Source organism: Clarias gariepinus, chromosome 28 (genome assembly GCF_024256425.1).
Source record: "Clarias gariepinus isolate MV-2021 ecotype Netherlands chromosome 28, CGAR_prim_01v2, whole genome shotgun sequence".
In the NCBI taxonomy this organism is placed as follows: domain Eukaryota; kingdom Metazoa; phylum Chordata; class Actinopteri; order Siluriformes; family Clariidae; genus Clarias; species Clarias gariepinus.
This window is the reverse complement of record NC_071127.1, coordinates 18,446,033-18,464,361: the sequence shown is the minus strand read 5'-3', so window position 1 is coordinate 18,464,361 and position 18,329 is coordinate 18,446,033. Positions and strand designations below refer to the sequence as shown.

At 41.6% G+C, this 18,329-nt stretch overlaps 3 protein-coding genes across 4 annotated transcripts; all 3 read left to right on the top strand.

Annotated features, from left to right (window-relative positions):
• Positions 1-1,019: 1,019 nt before the first annotated feature.
• Positions 1,020-3,461, top strand: s100a11 (S100 calcium binding protein A11). The gene is made up of 3 exons (XM_053490080.1): positions 1,020-1,124; positions 1,512-1,665; positions 3,112-3,461. Exons 1-3 carry the CDS (start codon positions 1,042-1,044, stop codon positions 3,244-3,246), a joined length of 372 nt encoding a protein of 123 aa, XP_053346055.1. The 5' UTR covers positions 1,020-1,041; the 3' UTR covers positions 3,247-3,461.
• Positions 3,462-4,917: 1,456 nt separating this feature from the next.
• s100u (S100 calcium binding protein U) lies at positions 4,918-11,447 on the top strand. The gene is made up of 3 exons (XM_053490078.1): positions 4,918-5,154; positions 9,141-9,272; positions 10,345-11,447. Exons 2-3 carry the CDS (start codon positions 9,153-9,155, stop codon positions 10,684-10,686), a joined length of 462 nt encoding a protein of 153 aa, XP_053346053.1. The 5' UTR covers positions 4,918-5,154; positions 9,141-9,152; the 3' UTR covers positions 10,687-11,447.
• Positions 11,448-13,643: 2,196 nt separating this feature from the next.
• s100s (S100 calcium binding protein S) lies at positions 13,644-18,233 on the top strand. 2 transcript variants are annotated; one of them, XM_053490051.1, is made up of 3 exons: positions 13,644-13,745; positions 16,288-16,441; positions 17,695-18,233. In XM_053490051.1, exons 2-3 carry the CDS (start codon positions 16,289-16,291, stop codon positions 17,878-17,880), a joined length of 339 nt encoding a protein of 112 aa, XP_053346026.1. In that variant the 5' UTR covers positions 13,644-13,745; position 16,288; the 3' UTR covers positions 17,881-18,233. The 2 variants fall into 2 exon arrangements, with proteins under 2 accessions (XP_053346026.1, XP_053346025.1); XM_053490050.1 differs by lacking the exon at positions 13,644-13,745 and adding an exon at positions 15,919-15,963.
• Positions 18,234-18,329: the final 96 nt, after the last annotated feature.

The following is an 18,329-nucleotide window of genomic DNA, read 5'->3' as shown; positions in this document are numbered from 1 at the left end:
GACCTCTCTGTGCCTGTTTATTCTCACACCGTAGTATCACTGAGGGTTCAAGTTTAAAACTGGTTTGTGTCCTGTGTACATGTGACCTTGCAAGATGTTTCGGGAGCTTTTATGCTTTGTTGTGAAGCTTTTATTTGTACTTAGCATGCTAGCACTTTTAAAACACTGAGCCGATATGGAAGGCAGTGACCTACTATTATGACCTTTATGAGTTTTTGAACTTTATATTTTGAAAAATGTTTTCAAGAAATTTATTTTCAAGTATTCAGTTCACTTCTGTGCTGCATTTTATCGACGCGTCGGCTTTGTGCATTGTGAGCTACAGAAGGCCTGTAGAAGTGTAGAAGACATGCTCTTGTTTAATTGTTCATGTCAGATGTTGGAGGTGAAGTTGAGCCTCACAGGATCTGACTTTAACAAGAAGGTTAAATATACTTAGATTATCATTTTTGTCAATGTTACTGGAGCATACTTGTTTACTTTTGTCTCTTTTTCGTTGCTGAAAGAAAGAAGCATCTGCCACTAATTTACACATCCGTTTTTCTCTCTTTCTTTTTGCACTACACTGAATGATTGTGTTTAAGTTAAAGCCTTAAAGCCAAATTGTAATTGTAAAAAAAATATCAGTAAAATGAGACACTAAAAGTTAATACACTCAGTTTAAGAGATATCAGCATGTCAGTGGTCAAAGCGGCCATGCACTCAACTCGACTCGGACGATAAATTAATTATGGGTCACACTGAATTGCTTTAAATATGTTTATATATATATATATATATATATATGAATAATATGTGACGTTAAATTTAATTAGATGCGTTGTTGCATCTAAAACACTATTAAATTGTATGAAATGCTTATAGTCTGCTTCTGATCTGTATGTGTTTCTAATCTTCCCATTAAATGAGTGTTACTATGGAAGCAGGTTGTTTGTTTTATTTGCAACGGAAAGATCCTCAAAGCAGATAAGAGCATCTTCACTGTGTGTGTGAAATCTGAGTTCTGTTTGGGGGAAAAAGTTTTCCGCTGAGCTGTGCTTTATGGTGAAGGGAATAAAAGTCGAGGTGAGAATGAAAAGAAACACACCTTTGCTCGCTTCTTCTCACAACACAACTCTCCTCAGGTAAACCGATTCCCCGCTCTCTTAAATTCTTTCTAACTTTTTTTTTTCTACTCCATAGTAAAACCGTTTGGCTATTATCTACTTATAATATTTGCTAAAACTGAAATTAAGATTGTTTGTCATTTGTTTTTTATTGGAATAACTGATGATGCCGGACCTGCGCTGTTATTAACATGTCTTTAGCCTTCAGTGTGAGTTTTGCTTTTTTGCTGAGAAATCTGTGTATTTAATTCAGTCATTGTGAAAACAATCTGTAACTGATTTAGAAGCAAACCTGTTCAGCGATTGTGGAGGACACCTGGACCAGGTTGTTTTGGTTGTTTTTGGATTGACGTGCACTATTTCTAAAAGAAATGAGTGTGTTTGTCTTATGATTGTTTTGTCTAGTGTAAAACTCCCGTTCCAGTTAGACATGGAGTCTGCCATTAATGTCCTTGTGGCCCAGTTCAAGACCTACGCTGCTAAAGACGGCAGCTCACACACTCTGAGCAAAGAAGAATTCCAGGGTCTTGTTGCATCCCAACTACCAAATCTTGTCAAGGTCAGACCCTCTATTTACTATTCTCACGTTTGTGCTTATATTGTACTATTAGTGTTATATACCAGCTGGTCAAAACCAGGTCACACACACTAATATTTCTTTGGAACACCTTTAAAATGCTTATTCTCTGTAGCATTGTTTCACATTGCCTCGTCACAACATTTCTTTTTATCCAGAGTTGCATTCATTTTACCGAGATCTTGTATTCATGATCAGAGAATCAAACCGCTCTGTAAAGCTTCCTCCATTACGTCCTGAAGACTTGTGGGGTTTACAGTAGGTCATGACACATGACATGACCAGGTCATGTGTGGAAATGATTCCTCATGCTCCCAGAACCGCTCTTTCACAATCTGAGTCCTGGAATACGGCCGTGCCTTATGGAAGAAAAACTCCATATATGGTCATTCAGTACATTCAGGTGGTCAGCTGACTTCATTTTATTGCCACATAACGTTGCTGAGTCTCGACCTGAGCAACTGAAGCAACCCCAGATCCTAACACTGTCTCCAGACACACACACCATCGCTCTGGAATAGGGTCAAGCTGGACTCACCAGACCATGTGACCTTTTTCCATCGATCAAAGTCTAAACTTTATTTTCTCTAGCAAACTAAAGCCTTTTTTTTTTAAATGAGTCTCACTAACAAGTTGTTTTCTTATGGACACACAGCTGTTCAGTTTAGCCATTTAGAGTTCTCATCACAATGTGTGTGTGTGTGTGGAACCCAATTCCAGTGATTTAAGCAATCACCATATCTGTATTCTTTGCTTGTACACGACAATAATTTTACCCTTTTGATACACAGACATGTTTTTTCATGTTTATAGCCACAGGATTTTTCTTATGAAATAACTGTTTAAGAAATGTGAAGTTACTCAAGAACGTCAGTTAGGCTTAAAAGAATTGTTGCAGCTGAAACATTAATCGCTGCAGTAATTATCCAATCAAAGGCTCTTGAATACACCAATCAGCCAAAACATTACTAAACATTAAGCCCAGTATTGTATAGGTTCCCCTCGTGCCTCTTGGGCGGCTCTGGCTCCTCGGGGTCTGACTTCACAAGACCTCTGGGGTGTGCTGTGGTGTCTGGCACGAGGACGTTGGAAACAGATCCTTTGGGTGTTTTGGGTTGTGGGATGGGGCCTTCATCGGATCAGACATGTTTATCCAGCGCATCCCATATGGGTGCTTGATCGGATTGGGATCTGCTTGCCTGGTGGACCCCGTGCAATAAGCAAACTCAGTGTACATTTAGACCATAAACAGTAGCTTGGTCAGCTTAGTGAAGGAAACAAAAAGCAGTGGTGCTTCATCTGAGGGATTTTTTTGCATTAACTCACAAAAAGGAATGTTTTAGAGAGTTTATATTCCTACTTCACTGCAATAGTGTTCCTGCATCTTGCTGCATAATTTAATAAAAGTGCCTTTCTGATTTCCTGCAGAATGCCAGCGATCCTGCTGTGATCAACCATCTCATGAGCTCCTTGGATGAGAACAATGATGGGGAACTGACATTTCAGGAATTCTGGCAGCTGATTGGCAAACTGGCATGCACACATGGTGGCTTCAGCCAATAACTTTAAAGGCAAACAATTTGAAATATCTCACTCATACACATGCAAGCAATTCAGGTCAAACAGAGCCACAAGACCTTCCCATCTTGCTCGAACACAAAAGAGTGTAAGTTAACCATTGACAAAGACAAGAGATGTGACACAAAAAAGCTTTTGTTGTAGTCATAATTATTATCTTGCTTTTATGAACCCTGTAATAAAGGATTACATACATGTGACTTGTTTAGTTCACTCTCTCTCTGCTTGTCTGTGTTCCTAACTCAGTAGAGGGCTACCTAACATTGTGTCAAGTTTTAAATGGAAAAAACAGATCTTATTGTGAATTTAGCCAAAGAGACATTCTTTCAGCTGTGTGACTTAGTGATTTAAGAATTCTTTCCACACTGGTCTTTAATTTTAATGTCAAAGCGGGTCTGCTTAATCATCATTCCATTCACTCATAACACATGTACACACATTTAAAGTAAAAGCTCCTACATACATTGTGAACGGTCCTTTAACAATCAGCATAATGATGCAGAAGCTATTAAACGCCTTAATCTGAAAATATCAGATGGGTCAGGGTTTAGACCCAACAAGGAACCACAAACAAATAGTGAATTGATTTTTAACCTTTTATTTTACAGTAATTATGAATTTTAACATTAGAGGAATAGTTTAACCGGGATCATTTGTTATTCTCAATGCAGTGTGTGCAATCCTATGAATCATTTTGATGCTAAAATAGTTTTAACAGTACACACAGCTGTGTGATGTGTATGGCTCAGTAACAGGTGAAGCAACGTTCATGTGCATGGCTTAGAAATGCCATATTTGCTAAGGCAAAACAAGACAACTCCCTTTTGTTACAACTCATTCATTGCCCAACTTGCTTGCAACCAAACTGCTAATCTGGTCTAGTAAACTTTTCAAACTTTTCATGCTATATGCAGCTTATGTGCCCTGAGGCTTGAGCAGAAGGAGGATCTTTTGGTCATGTGACCGAGCCTATTTAAACAGAATAAGAGGTAGCCTGCAACAAAGGAATGATTGTTGTTTACGCACTCTTACATGGACAGGTACAGTCGTACAAGCAGGGTGGAGCCGCCCTTGGGCTTGATTACACACACACACACACACACACAGGAAACACTATGGTATGGGCTGATAATGTAATGTAGCACATGGAACCATGAGTAAGGTGCGTAAGGTAATTAATGCTCCTGGTTAAGGATTAAACCCTGTTGGTGATAATGAGATTTAAACTTGTAACTGCCTGATGAGTAATCCAGCATATTAACTGACTTCCTCCTAAGTTCTGAGAAGGGAAGCCGTTGGAAATGTTTGTCCAGATATTGTGGTGGGATTCATTATGAGACAAAGCTTAGGTATTGAAAGAATCTGTTTTTTTGCTCTTTAATGAGAAACTGCTCATGCAGCGACACCAAGAGCTGGCCTAGATTTTACTGTTCAACTGTGGAAAACATTTCACACACACACACACACACAGTGTTCAGCAGTCCCAGAGTAAATCCCTCCCTCCCCCATGCAGTGTGTTGTATATCACAGCAGATTGAACCTGAAATCCCACTAAAGCACATGAAGTGAAATGAAACGGTTTGTGTGTTTAGAATGTAAACGCCTTTTCCCTCTGAAACAGTTCCAGCATTCCCGCAGATATCTGCTTCTCTCTCTCTCTCTCTCTCTCTCTCCAGTGTACACGCCCTCTGACTGTCAGAGAGGGAGGAAAAAAAGTTCAGAGAGAGAGAGAGAGAGAGAGAGGAGGAAAAAACCCATTCGCGGAAGAGATTATCTCCAGTCCTTCTAGTTTGACAAGTTTTTTTTCCAGCTTGCTAAAGAAAAGGCTGGAAGTGAAGACGCGGCGTTAAACCCGGTTCAGTCAGAGTCCTGAGTGCTGGAGTGGTGGAGACGGTAAGTGCGGCTCTTTGATCTTTTCTTTCTGCGCCACTTTGTATCCAGATGTTATGCGGCTTCCTCGCGCGCTGTCTGATGGCGGGGGTGAAGCGCCACGTTTCCGATCCGCCCTTCCAACTGGGACTGAGACTGGGACTGAGACGCGGACTGGGATTGAGACGCGGACTGGGATTGAGACGCGGACTGGGACTGGGACTCCGAGTCGCGCCTTTATTGTTTACTTGAAAACAGTAACAATGTAACTTTTTGTTGGCGGATAAAAGTGAACCTGAACCTTATGATCCACACACACACACACACACACACACACACTGTGTCCTGCTGTAACATGGCGAGCTGTGCACACTAAAGAAGGGTTTGCTTAGGAATTTCCTTAACATGTAACTTTAACCTCCTCCATGATCCAGTGTACTGTAATCTACATACAGAGTTATTAACTGCATTATTAACCTGCCTAGGACTAGTACAAAAAACTACAAAGATTAGAGCAATTATTATTATTATTATTATTATTATTATTAGGGGATATTTTTAACTTTGCTCGCACAGCACAAGCTCAAAATGGAAGGTCATTAGAGCTGACTGGTGCAGGAATGTCGCTCACACCGCTCCCCATGCCAGTCTATATAATTCAATATAGAAATCTCAATCTATTTTGGGCCAAATGGATTCTTCATGCTGCTGCATCCTTCTGTTATACACTACATTGCCTGAAGTGATTTTTTCCTCTGAACGCTACAAACAAGGGCATTGGTGGCTCAGTGGTCAGTTTCTCGCCTGACATGCGGAAGGCTCGGGTTTAGTTCCCTCCCAGGCCCAAACCCCAGCCAGTGCCAAGGTCCCAAGCCTGGATAACGTGGGAGGGTTGCGTCAGTAAGGGCATCCGGCGTAAAAACCTGTGCCAAGTTGTGTGCGATCAATGAGAGCAGCCGAAAGACCGACAACAACAAGAAGTTAGCTGCAACAAAAGATGTGACAAACACCAAATGTTGTCTGTTGATCCACTTTAGATACTACAACATGTTTCTCATGTATATGGTCACCAAAATAAAATAATATAAAAATCCACAAAAGTCTCAATCTGCACTGCTTTAAGGTTCCTAGAGGAGATTGCTGAAATGACAGGAATTTGATTAAGAGCACATTATTAAAACCTGGAATGAAGGAAGACGTCGTCAGAAACAGTAATCATGAATGAGCGTGATTGGAGACGATGCGTTGCGTGGTAAAAAATGGCCAGTAGAAATCATATCCGTGTTTAATAGTGAAAGCAAAAGCATTTCCAGACACACACAGTGTGATGAGAACTCAGAAGATTGGGATTAAACAACTGTGTGTCCATAAGAAAACCACTTGTTAATGAGACTAATCAGGAAAAAGAGGCTTCAGTTTGCTCGAGAACAAAAACACTGGACTTTGGAGCGATGCAAAAAGGTCACGTGACGCAATTCGAGAGCGATGGGTGTGTCAGGGTAAGAAGGGAAGCGCAAAAAGTGATGCATTCATCATGCAGTGTCCACTGACGACCTGAATGTACTGAATGACCAGGTTTATCACATCTATGGAGTTTTTCTTCCCAGTTGGTTCTGGGAGCACGAGCCACATGACCTGGACACCATGAAGTCCTGACTCTAACCCCATTGAAAATCTCCAAGGGTCTGGGTTTAATCCCCGCCTTGGGGTCTGTGTGCATGGAATGTGCATGTTCTCCTCATGCTTGGTGGGTTTCCTCCCGCAGTCCAAAGACCTGCAGATTAGACTAATTTCCGTTCCCAAATTGCCTGTAGTGTGTGAATGTTGACCGAAGGTCCTACCACGGTGGTAAAAATGGGAATAAATACAACAGTCACCACTGGCCTCCACAGTGCCTAGTTGGTCTACAGAGGTTCCAAGATTTTCAGGGTGCGTTGGATGATTTATGCAGTGCTTCAGCTCGTTTCTGTGTGAATCTTTAATGGTGTGGCGACTTTAACCATCGTCCTTCAGCTCACACGGTGTATCGCGTTCGCCTCGGAGGAAACGCAAATCTCCTTCACCCACTAGAGAGAAATGGGAGCCTGCAAGGCTTATGCTATATATTTAATGATGTGCTTTAGTGTGTGTGTGTGTGTGTGTGTGTGTGCTCTCATGAGAGTTATGATGCTATGAGTTAGAAGGGGGATCCTGAGGATTAAGTCAGTTAGTGTCCAATTTAGTGACATAATGGGTCCGCGGGCTCGCAGGGGGAATTGGTGATAAACTGTTAAAGGTTTAAAAAGCAGCAGGAGTTTAACTTGCATATGATTAACCGGGTTGTTTTCAATTATTAAACTGTGCCTGAAATAGCAGAGATCACCAGCGGTCATTCTGAGACACACACACACACACACACACAGACACGCACATACCCTGGACAGAAGCACTGTGTTGTGGCCGTAGTACCAGGACTGAACATTCTCATGCCACTGAAGATCTTATCCCAGAAATGCATGAGCTGTTTCAGAAGGCTGTTGTTGTCCAGTTTGAGCAGAGACATTCCCAGAGATGACCTCAGGACATGTTCGGCTTCCCACACCAGTCCCTACAGTCAGGGGAAGATGATAAATAATTATAGGTCCCTTGAAGGGGTGTATCACATATATGGTGTCATTCCTGTGAGGATCTATGTTCCTAATTCACCTGTTTAGGTGATACATAGATTTCCAGTGAAGTCAGGAAATCAAGTAAAGAGTCTACACACTTCCAAGGACTGAAAGAAAGTAAAATAACTTTGAATTTCTAATAGATGCGTCCGAACTGAAGTTCTTGGCTGGATAATCAGAAATGGTTGGGTTTGATAGCATGATCTCCAGCGTGGGTTCCGTATGCCAGAGATTCACACGGTAGTGCCTTCATCGCTCTGGCAACCGCTCTATGAAACCAAATACTTTAATAAGCTACTACTATGTCAGCTTGTTTTTCCCCCTGTTAATTAGTCTAATAGCAAGGTTTCCTGATTGGACACTGTACATCTGCATGTGGCTTCAGACTGCAGCGTGCACGCTTAAAAAAAACCTTTATTAACATTATACATTTATTAATGATATTTTATAATGAAATTGACTCTCGGATGTCATGACTTGGCGTAGCCTAGAAGTCTCAAAGATAACGTTCGGTCTCATCAAACTTACCAGTCAAGTTTGAAGGAGCTGGAGTAAGCCATGCATGGAATTCCTGCTTCTAACAAACGTTTGGTTGTTTTCTGTTGCTCTTAACTGTCTCTATCAGTTTCTGTTTCATTGTTCACATGCATTTCTGGCACGCATCTTGCTTGTTCCCTCACTGGGAGCTGCTGTTGACATGAGGAATGTTATGTGACAGAGCGAAAGAAACGAACAGCTGAATCAGCACATGGCCAAGAGGGAATGCATGAACGGAGAATGTGTTAAATGCATTACAGCTGGCAAGCTATAGAAAGAGCAGAAATGGTCTGGGTTCAGGTAATCCCTCAGGTAACACAAAGCCACTGTGCAGTCAGGCCTTCAGGAGATCAGATGACCTATCAAAGATCATCAGAGTCACTCAGGCGACTCCCTCCTCTCTCTTCCCTTATCAGCAATCAACTGTCAGCCCAAAGACTTTCATACACAGAACTCACTTCACTTTTCTAGATAAAGAAGCTGAAGTATCTAATGTCCAAGCAGCCAAAGACCATCAAAGAGCCAAACATCTTGTGTACAAATGAGACTTTTTTTGCTCACGCGTTGCCCATAGCATGTGATGGTCCAGGGTCGTTGGTCAGCATTACAACCTTGACACTCCATATTTTATAAGGAACATTCTTTAACTCTTCAGCAAGCTTGTTCCACGCTAAATATGTTCTCAGAGGCACTAACATGAGCTTTTTAAAGTTTCTGCATAGATAATCTGTCTAATTTTGGAAATTTTCATATAATATATATGCCTGTTTATGCCCTTATATCAATAATTCTTTATGTAATTCTTCTCTTCATGTTTGTATTAAGGAAAGAGCAAACATGGAAGGAGCTATCAAGACAGTGGTGTCAGTTTTCCTGAAGTCAGCAAAAGGCAAGGAGAACCTTGGAGAAAAGGACTTCCAAAATCTAGTGAAGAACCAGCTGAAGAACATACTGACGGTGAGTATCCACAGCAGTTATCAAGGCCCATCATTCACAATTTCATCAGTTGACAACAATACATTTGGTTCTAACATTATTTCATTTACCGGTTAAGTATCTCCATATCCTGTTTCATGCTAGGAGTAAAGCTGCTAATAGGTTAAATCATCATTCATTCATTTTCAGTAAGTTCTTTATCCTGTTCAGGGCGGTAGTGTATCTGGAGACTATACCAGGAAGACCGAAGGCCAGGCTAAATCATACAAAAGGAAATCCATGTCTATTCATAGTTATTCAGCATGGAAAGGTCTATGACTCAAATGTAGCATCCCTTAAACCTGATTGTAGTGCACTTTGCCGAAACAGTGGCTTAGTGGTTAGCACCGTCGCCTTGCACCTCCAGGGTCCGGGTTTGATTCCCACCTCGGAGTCTGTGTTCACGGAGTTTGCATGTTCTCCCTGTGCTTGGTGGGTTTCCTCCTGGTGCTCCGGTTTAATCTCCCACAGTCCAAAGACATGCAGATTAGGCTAACTCCCGTCCCCACGGAGGTCCTGCCACGGGTCGTCATTGGCCTCCACGACCCTCAGTTGGACTACAGAGAAAGCTGGATGGATGGATGCATAACGAACTTTAAAATAAACAATCTATCATTATGTATCATGATTAACTCACTCACTCACTATCACTCTGTACTGCTTTATCCTGTATTCAGGGTCACGGGCCTGGAGTCTATCACAGGGGGTTCAGGGCATGAGGTCGGGTACACCCGGGACAGGGAGCCAATCCATTGCAGGGCACACACACATACACTCACATAATCTTTCACACACAATTTGGGAACATTTATTGGTCTAATCTGCATGCCTTTGGACTGTGAGGGGAAACCAAACTCAGTCCCTGGAGGTGCAAGGCGATGGTGCTAACCACTGGATAACTTCCTGGCATTTGTAAATGAGAAGTTAGAGATGGTGAATGAAAGAATGACTGCCTTGAGTCTTAATAAGAAATGATTAATGAATGTCTGGACAAACACGAATGCATTGTGCACTTAACCTAAAAAGTGTAAAAATGTGTGTGTTGGTGTTACAGGACACAGACAGCTCTAAGGCTATCAAGGATATGCGTCAAGGGCTTGATGAAAACCAAGATGGAAAAGTCAGCTTCCAGGAGTACATGCACCTAGTGGGATACCTGGCCCAGGCAGTCAGTCAGCAGCGCTCCTCCAACGAGACCCAGGTGGCAAATTCAGGCCCAGAAACGCAGTCGGAGGTCCCTGAAGCCTTGAAGGCTGAGCCTGAGCCCGAGAAAGAAGAAAAGCCTACGAAAGAGGAAGAGTCAGCCAAGGAGCAGGATGAAGTGGTGGAAGTGGTGGAAGTGGTGGAGGAAGAGGAAAATGTGGAGGAGGTGGTAGAAGTAGTAGAGCGCACGTAGGCACTTGAGACAGTTGATGAAAACATCTCAAGCCCTGATATTATATCATTGATTCATTTCTGTGTTTTTTTTTTTTTTTTTACTATTTCACAGCTAACCAAATTTGACAAACACTACAATTTGTACCACTAGATGAAGCATAAACCACTCAAGATTATCTGGACGTCCTTTTGTTTATTGTCTCAAGCAGTGCTTTTCAAACCAGTCCTCCGACCCTCTCCAGCTCTCCAGATCAATAACCTTTTGCTCTACACTAACTCACACAACACAGTGAAAAAGAAAACTGGGGAGTGTCTGGAGGGGCCGTGTGGACGGATTTGAGAACCACTGGTCTAAATAAACACAACTAAAATGTATATGTATATGTATTGTATGTTATCATTTTAAAGTGTAGTATTTGTATTTGTATTTACATTAACACTACATTACAACACAGATCTTTAAATGTGTTATAAAGTACCTCTAGCAATATGATTAGAAGTGATGCTGTCATTGGCGTGTTCAATTAAACGACCCTGGTGTCTTTTGGAAAAACAACGGTACGCCCATACTGTACGTGAAACACTCACACACCCCTGTTTAGGTTTCTATACTGTATATGTTCAGTTAGATATGCCTTGTACACTGTGTCTTGCTTTAGCATGTATGCTAACACAGTTTAACAATTTCGTAGCTAATATCGCGCTAACTGTCATGGCACTGCCAAACTTGAATGAAGATTCATTTGCATGACAATAAACAAACAGTTTTCTTTGACCATTTATCTTGTAGCTTGTGTGTTCTCATACTCTCTTCCTTTCTGGTCTAATCTCGTCTAATCTCATTCTGCTCTATGAAGGGCGTTCAAGTCAAAGCGGGACAGTTATTTCTCTATATAATCCCCTGCTACACTAATGCACTTGATGTTTGACTTGAACGCCTCTTGTACATTCCTCTATGTGCCACACGCTCAGTAATACAACATGTGTTTGGTGTTTCTTCCCTATTCAGCTAGATTTGTTTGCTATAAAACCAGGAAAACAAGGTGCTAACAATGTCTTAACAATTACAAACCCATGGAGAGTGTTGGACCAGAATTCCTCGACCCCTGATGGTCCTGCTTCGGCGGTGTCTTTTATGTATCTAACAAATTTGGCTCTGACTCGTATAATCATTCTTATTTGTCTTAAAATGCACTTTCTCTAATAAGTTATTTCACATTTATGTGAGTGTTATTTCTTAACATGAATTCTAGCCTGTCTTATCAATTGCTAATATTTGGGATTAACCCCTAGGGTTATATAATATCTAGTTTGGTGTGCTGCTGGGAATGAATGAGATCGGCATACGATGCTAAAACACCTGCTCGTGTGGTTCACTGCTTCACGTTTACCCCGCGGCCGTGCTCCGTGCATGCGCACAACGTATCGCCCGTCATAACCTCAGTCCTTTACAGTTATAATTGGGGCTTTAATTTCGTACACTAATGATAAGAAGCATCTCAATGACCACTAAAATGTTCAGTATGTATCAGTATGTATGTATGTTTGTATCTTTTAACAAATATGTCCTTATCGGTCAGTTATTATTACAATTATCCATTTTTTACTTAACCATGTCTATGACAGTATATACAGTATATTTTCCAGCTCTACCCTCGATTGATAACGTCTCAATGGCTTGAAACTGGAAATATTACTTTATTTAGATTTATATATTGTTACATTTACGCTTTCATCTACTCTGAAGCAGTTTTTTCCCTAATGTCTGAAAAATTGCGCTATATATAAATATATAAATAACAACTACATTTTTAAATAGCTGTGTAAAAGGCAACAAGGAGCTGTGTGTTAAAAATCATTCAGTGTGTTTGACAAAGACAGAAGCAATCGCTCAGTTTTTTGAAAACAATAAACACATGGTATAAATAATAACCTCCACTACTGTATGCTTATTTAACACACACACACACACACACACACTACTTTTCTTCGTATTTGAATAAATACTTCTTTTCTTTAAGCCTGCACACTGTTAACTCGAGCACATGTAAGTGGAGGCGGTGTGTACCTCGCCTAAGTAAACCCTTGGCTGTGTTACAGTTGTGTTTGCTTTTGGTGTGGCTGACGCTGTGACGCTGGGCTCCATTACGTTAGCATTATCAATGCGCCGTCACTTGAAAGCGATATGAGACACCAGTGTGCCAGCCTCCTCGGGTTAGCTCGACAATCGCTACCATCTTTTATTATGCAGCACTTGATGTGGATATACAGTATGTTCACAGGATCTTCACTGCTCTCATCTCCTGCCTTAAACATGCTGGTCATGTGTGTCCACCAGAATACACACTCTATCAAACAGATTTAGTTTGTTCTCAAAGGCCTAGTTCCTCCTGACTAACCCTGAACAGAGGCGTTTTATAAAATACCGAACATTCTTTAATAACAATAGTAGATATGCGCACACACACACACACACACACACACACACACACACACACATACTGGGCCGGACATGCGTACTCCAGTTCAGATTAAATATTAGCTTGGTCTTCTCACTGAGACTCTCGACAGATCCATTAAATCTCCCTAAATATTTAATCCGATGGATCATGTAAGATCTCTGTCGATGAATAACGTACAGCTTTGCTACACAACTCTGTGGTTAGTTTAGTTAAACACCCACAATCTCAATGCATCGACTCAAAACTGTACTGTTTTAAAACTTGTTATTCTTCTGTTCAATCCCATTCAATTCCATTTGCTTTTAACTGTCATCGTTGTCGCTGAGCAGCTTTACAGAACCAAATGGAGTAAAAATAAATAAAGCACTCCAAAGCCATCTGTGTGTGTTAAGTTTCCCTGCATGATCGAGTAGGTGAACATAAGACAGCATGAAGGACAGGAGGAGGGGACGATGGAGCGAAGGAGAAACATAAGCTGACGAGGATGTGTGAGAGGAGGGACGGATGAGGGGTGAAGGATATTTAAGACCTGGAGACGCTCGCTCTTCTCATCCGTTGCTTTGCTCTTTCTATCATCTGCATCTCTGTGACGACGAGGCTCTTCAGCACCACTCAGGTAGGACGGACAGCCAAAGGCCTCGTTCTTGTCCAGCTCTTTTTGTGAAGACGCCTCATTTACATCTGCGCTTGCTATTGTTTTCCAGATGTCAATTTGCAAATACCTTTTTTTTTTTTTTTTAGAATAAAAAACTTTAATCTGACTTGATTTGAATGGATAAGACTTATATTTGGAATGATTAACTTTTTGGATTCGGCGAATTTCTTTCTTTAGGCACTGTTTATATTTATAATCGTTTATTAAGATTATAAATCCTATTAGACATTCAATCACTTTTTTTTGCTTTATATCATGTTGATGTGACTTTGTTCCCTAAAGTATAAGTGACAGATTCATTTGAAATGTTGTTGTTATCACTAGGTTACTGTGTATCAGAGCTGTTCATCTGAACTCCTTGAGGGCCGAGTGTCCAGTCAGTAATAAATAAATTAAAGTCAGTAATAAGTAAATAAACAAATAGATTTTAGATAGATAGATAGATAGATAGATAGATAGATAGATAGATAGATAGATCCCGTATGTCATCATGAAGGAAATTCCAGATATCCAGCCGAAATAGAGACAATTCGACAGGTTGTAGGTGTGACTGCACCCTGTTCATCCTTTATATCGTCAGTGTACACAGGGTGAGAATGTGAGAACTGACCAGAAGTTACTAATGCAATGCAAGGAGCAAATAAACTACACGGTATATAGGAAGCATATAAATAAAGTAATTAAAAAAAAGAATAAAGAGAATCACAGTGCAACCTCGATGTGCAATTTTATATACTGACAAAATGCAGAAATAGTTTTAATTGTGCAAAGAACAGCATGAACGTGATGAAACTGAGTCTGTGCTTAATGGCAGAATATTTACCAGCGAGAGTAAATCAGCGACTATACGGCTAACAGGTGGGAGAGTTTCGCGGATAGCACCGTGATGTACAGTACATAGCTGAAGGGCCTTAAGCCCAGATCTCCCAGTCCACGTCCCCATGTCCCTGCGCTGAAGAGCTGAATGGCTCTGGGGTCTAAGGATTTCCTGAGTCAGAAGTTCTTCTCTTAAATAAATGAAAAGATTACAGCTGGTCTGGGCAGAGATGTCCATATCCATACGATAGACTATTAAAAACCAAAAACCCCGAGACACAGAGACGGAGCTCCTGCCGCTCGCATCGGCACCTGGAAGTGTGATATAATTCACCAGCACTAAACACTAAACACTAAACACTGAACACTGAACACTAAACCTGAAATGATCAGCTTAATTATATCGGAGTTTAAGTAAAAAGCGCTGGACACGGTCCCTCCCGACCCGGGTTTGAAAAGCTCAAGCTGTTTGATGTCTCCATCCATGACACGACTGATTGTGATTCATCTTCCTACAGATTTCTGCTTTACTAATTAAGATGTCAACGAAATGTTTTCCTGAAAGTGCCAAATTTCACATTCCTGCTTGGATTCCTTGTTTGACTGATGCACCGCGGTGCTGCTTATACTGTCATGGTCCTGTCTAACCTGTAACTGTGCCACTTATCTGTCTGTCTGTCTGTCTGTCTGTCTGCAAAATATCTCCATAGTCGCAGTAACTTCAGGACACGCTCTAGTGAGTGCTGAGACCAGCGTGACATCACAGCAGTTCTTAAGTTCACGCTGCCTCTAGGTATTAGTTCCACAGCAGCATCTGAGCTTCCTAATTAGAGTCTGTAATGAATTAATGAGTGAAATTAGATGGTGCAAGGCATCATTAATATGAGTCCTGGGTACATTTGTGTTTCACTTCATGTTAGTGAAATTGACCATCAAAAAAAAAACGACCATCAACTACGCTGTAATTCTAGACAATTAGTCTAGTTTAGTTTCACAACAGTCGACTGTTTATCACGAATCTGATATTAAATATTAAAATAGAGGAAAGCTACAGACATTTTATAATTACCACGGCTCCATTCGAACTTTTACACGTTGGAGAAAACTTCACCAAGTCAGAAAAACTGTGTTTCTGCAGCTGATAAACTCGTACACACACACACACACACACACACACACGCACGCTAATCTTATTCTTTCACCTCACACTAATGTTTGTCATTTCCAGGTGCTTCTTTCCATTTTCTTTTTCTTCACAAAAGAATTCTTAACATTTAACCATTATGTTTGTGTCTCTATAACCCCAGTAGCTTGGCAAGCCTGGAGACAGAAGAACCAAGATGCCACGCTCAAAATGTGATGTGTAAGAATGTTGTGCCTGCTTTTTTCCCTACCCATTTCCCCCATCCTCCCTCTCTCCTTCTCAGTTTAGATGAGAAAGCTTGTAAACCTACCTAAGAAAATGTGATACTTAATCCATTTTAGGTGTCTAGGATTGTGCTTTCTACCTTAAATTTGACTAAATGGACATTGTGCTTCTGTTCCACCATCAACTTCTTGTGCTTGTGCCATTTCAATTGAGCTAAAGCTCCACCCATGCCAGTCATGTGACCTCACATATGGCTGGGACAAGAGTGCTTTACCCTTATTACCGTCTTTAACCTTTGACCTTTTGAATGGTTTGCAGCATGGCTAAAGAACCAAGCACTAACCTGGAGAGCGCCATGCAGATGCTCATCAAGACCTTCCATAAGTACTCAGGGAAAGAAGGGGACAAATACACGCTGAGCCGAGGGGAGCTAAGAGAACTTCTGACGGAGGAATTGGGAAACTATCTAGGGGTGAGAAGACAAACACACATCATGTGTCACACTTATAGCACACATACACAACGTTCGGAAAAGTGAAGTAATATCACGTCAAAACGACGTGTTAAAAAGTATAACGGAAAACACACCAGGTCTGTCGTAAGAGCAGTATCAGATAATCTACCCTGTGGCATGTTACAACGTGCCGAAAATGCTTATTGCATGTAAGCATACATACTTCGAATGCCTTCTTTAGAGGTTTGCGTAAATACCTCTGACACTGACACACATTCTGCACGTTTAAAATAATTCTCCATCCACATGGAGTGCGATGATACACTGATGAGTGTTCACTCTCACATCGTCTATACCGCTTTGTCCTGTATACAGGGACGCGGGGGGCCTGGAACCCCATCCCAGGAGACTTAGGGAACGAGGTGGGGTACACCCTCGAGAGGGTGGCAATCCATTGCAGAGCACACACACGTACTAACACACTAGGGGAAATCTTGGGAACGCCAATCCGCCTAACCTACATGTCTTTGGACTGTGGGAGGAAACCCACCAAGCACGGGGAGAACAAACGCTATGCACACAGAGGTGGGAATCGAACCTGGACCCTGGAGGTGCAAGGCGACAGTGCTAACCACTACACCGCGTGAGTCTTCACGGAATGTTAGAATTATGACATTGATGATGTCACAAAAGTATCTTCAAAATATTAACAAGGTGCCTGAAATCATGCATACCCTCATTTCCCCTCCTGGGGCCTCAACAAACAATTTATTACTTAATTATTCATTACGTACAAGCTAGATTCTAAGATCTGCTAAATCTTAGTTTAGTCCACTAAGCCCATCATTATTTATTTATTTATTTTTGTTGTTGTTTTATGTACTGTATATTGTGCCATGGTGGCTTCACTGTCACCTTGCACCTCCAGGGTCTGGGTTCGATTCTCGCCTTGGGGTCTGTGTTCACGTTCTCCCCGTGCTTGGTGAGTCTCCTCCGGTTTCCTCCCACAGTCCAAAGATGTGCGTTACATGGCGTTTCCCACATTGTCCATTGTGTGTGTGAACGTTGACTGGAGGTCCCTAGTGGGTCTCCCGAAGGTTCACAGATGGACGGATTTTATGTCTATTATATAGTTTGGTTCATTCTGTTTTACTTCCATCCAGTTTTCTGTTTAAGCGCACTCCAAATTCATTCCCAGTTTCAGTTCCTATTTCAATAGCATTGAACAGAAACAACAGTAACTCTGTTTCCTTCCATTCTCCCCTTACCAGAATGCACAAGACAAGGACGCGGTGGAGCGAGTGATGAGTGACCTGGACGCCAACAATGACGGTGAGGTGGACTTCACTGAGTTCATCATCCTGATGGGCGCTCTCACCGTGGCCTGCAATGACTTCTTCCTCGACAGTCCAGCACCTAAAAACAAGGACGCGAAGGACGGAGAGAAGAAAGAGTAATGAGGGGATGACAATGGGAGCCTGAGACAGGAGAGTATCAGGTGGCGTCTGTAACCAGGAGCGAAGGTCTGGGAAGAAAGCCGTCTCTTTCGAGCTATAAATACTTGAAATTTTAATTATTATATTTGTCATTACTTTAACGTTGGAGTAAACACATAAAACACTTTCACTGATTTAAGGAACATATTCGCCCAAAATTAATGTACTCTCTCTGAGAGACGCAACGTTACAGCTGTGTGATTTCAATTCAAATCCTCCTGACGGTAATAAGACACCAAAACACACACACACACACACACACACACACACACACACACACACACAACTTATCACTCAAACATCCCTGAAGTTAGGTGGAGGAGAGGATGGGGGTGAGGGGTGACGTGAGGGGTGACGTGAGGGGTGACGTGAGGGGTGACGTGAGGGGCGAACTATCACCCGCTTTATAA

Bases quoted from the DNA above. Each gene is read 5' to 3' on its own strand.
- s100a11 (XM_053490080.1), top strand. From the start codon at position 1,042: ATGGTGAAGGGAATAAAAGTCGAGGTGAGAATGAAAAGAAACACACCT. The intron at 1,125-1,511 runs GTAAACCGATTC...TGTTTTGTCTAG, and splicing joins CACAACACAACTCTCCTCAG to TGTAAAACTCCCGTTCCAGT. The intron at 1,666-3,111 runs GTCAGACCCTCT...GATTTCCTGCAG, and splicing joins AACTACCAAATCTTGTCAAG to AATGCCAGCGATCCTGCTGT.
- s100u (XM_053490078.1), top strand. From the start codon at position 9,153: ATGGAAGGAGCTATCAAGACAGTGGTGTCAGTTTTCCTGAAGTCAGCA. The intron at 9,273-10,344 runs GTGAGTATCCAC...TTGGTGTTACAG, and splicing joins AGCTGAAGAACATACTGACG to GACACAGACAGCTCTAAGGC.
- s100s (XM_053490050.1), top strand. From the start codon at position 15,941: ATGCCACGCTCAAAATGTGATGT. The intron at 15,964-16,287 runs GTAAGAATGTTG...AATGGTTTGCAG, and splicing joins CCACGCTCAAAATGTGATGT to CATGGCTAAAGAACCAAGCA. The intron at 16,442-17,694 runs GTGAGAAGACAA...TCCCCTTACCAG, and splicing joins AATTGGGAAACTATCTAGGG to AATGCACAAGACAAGGACGC.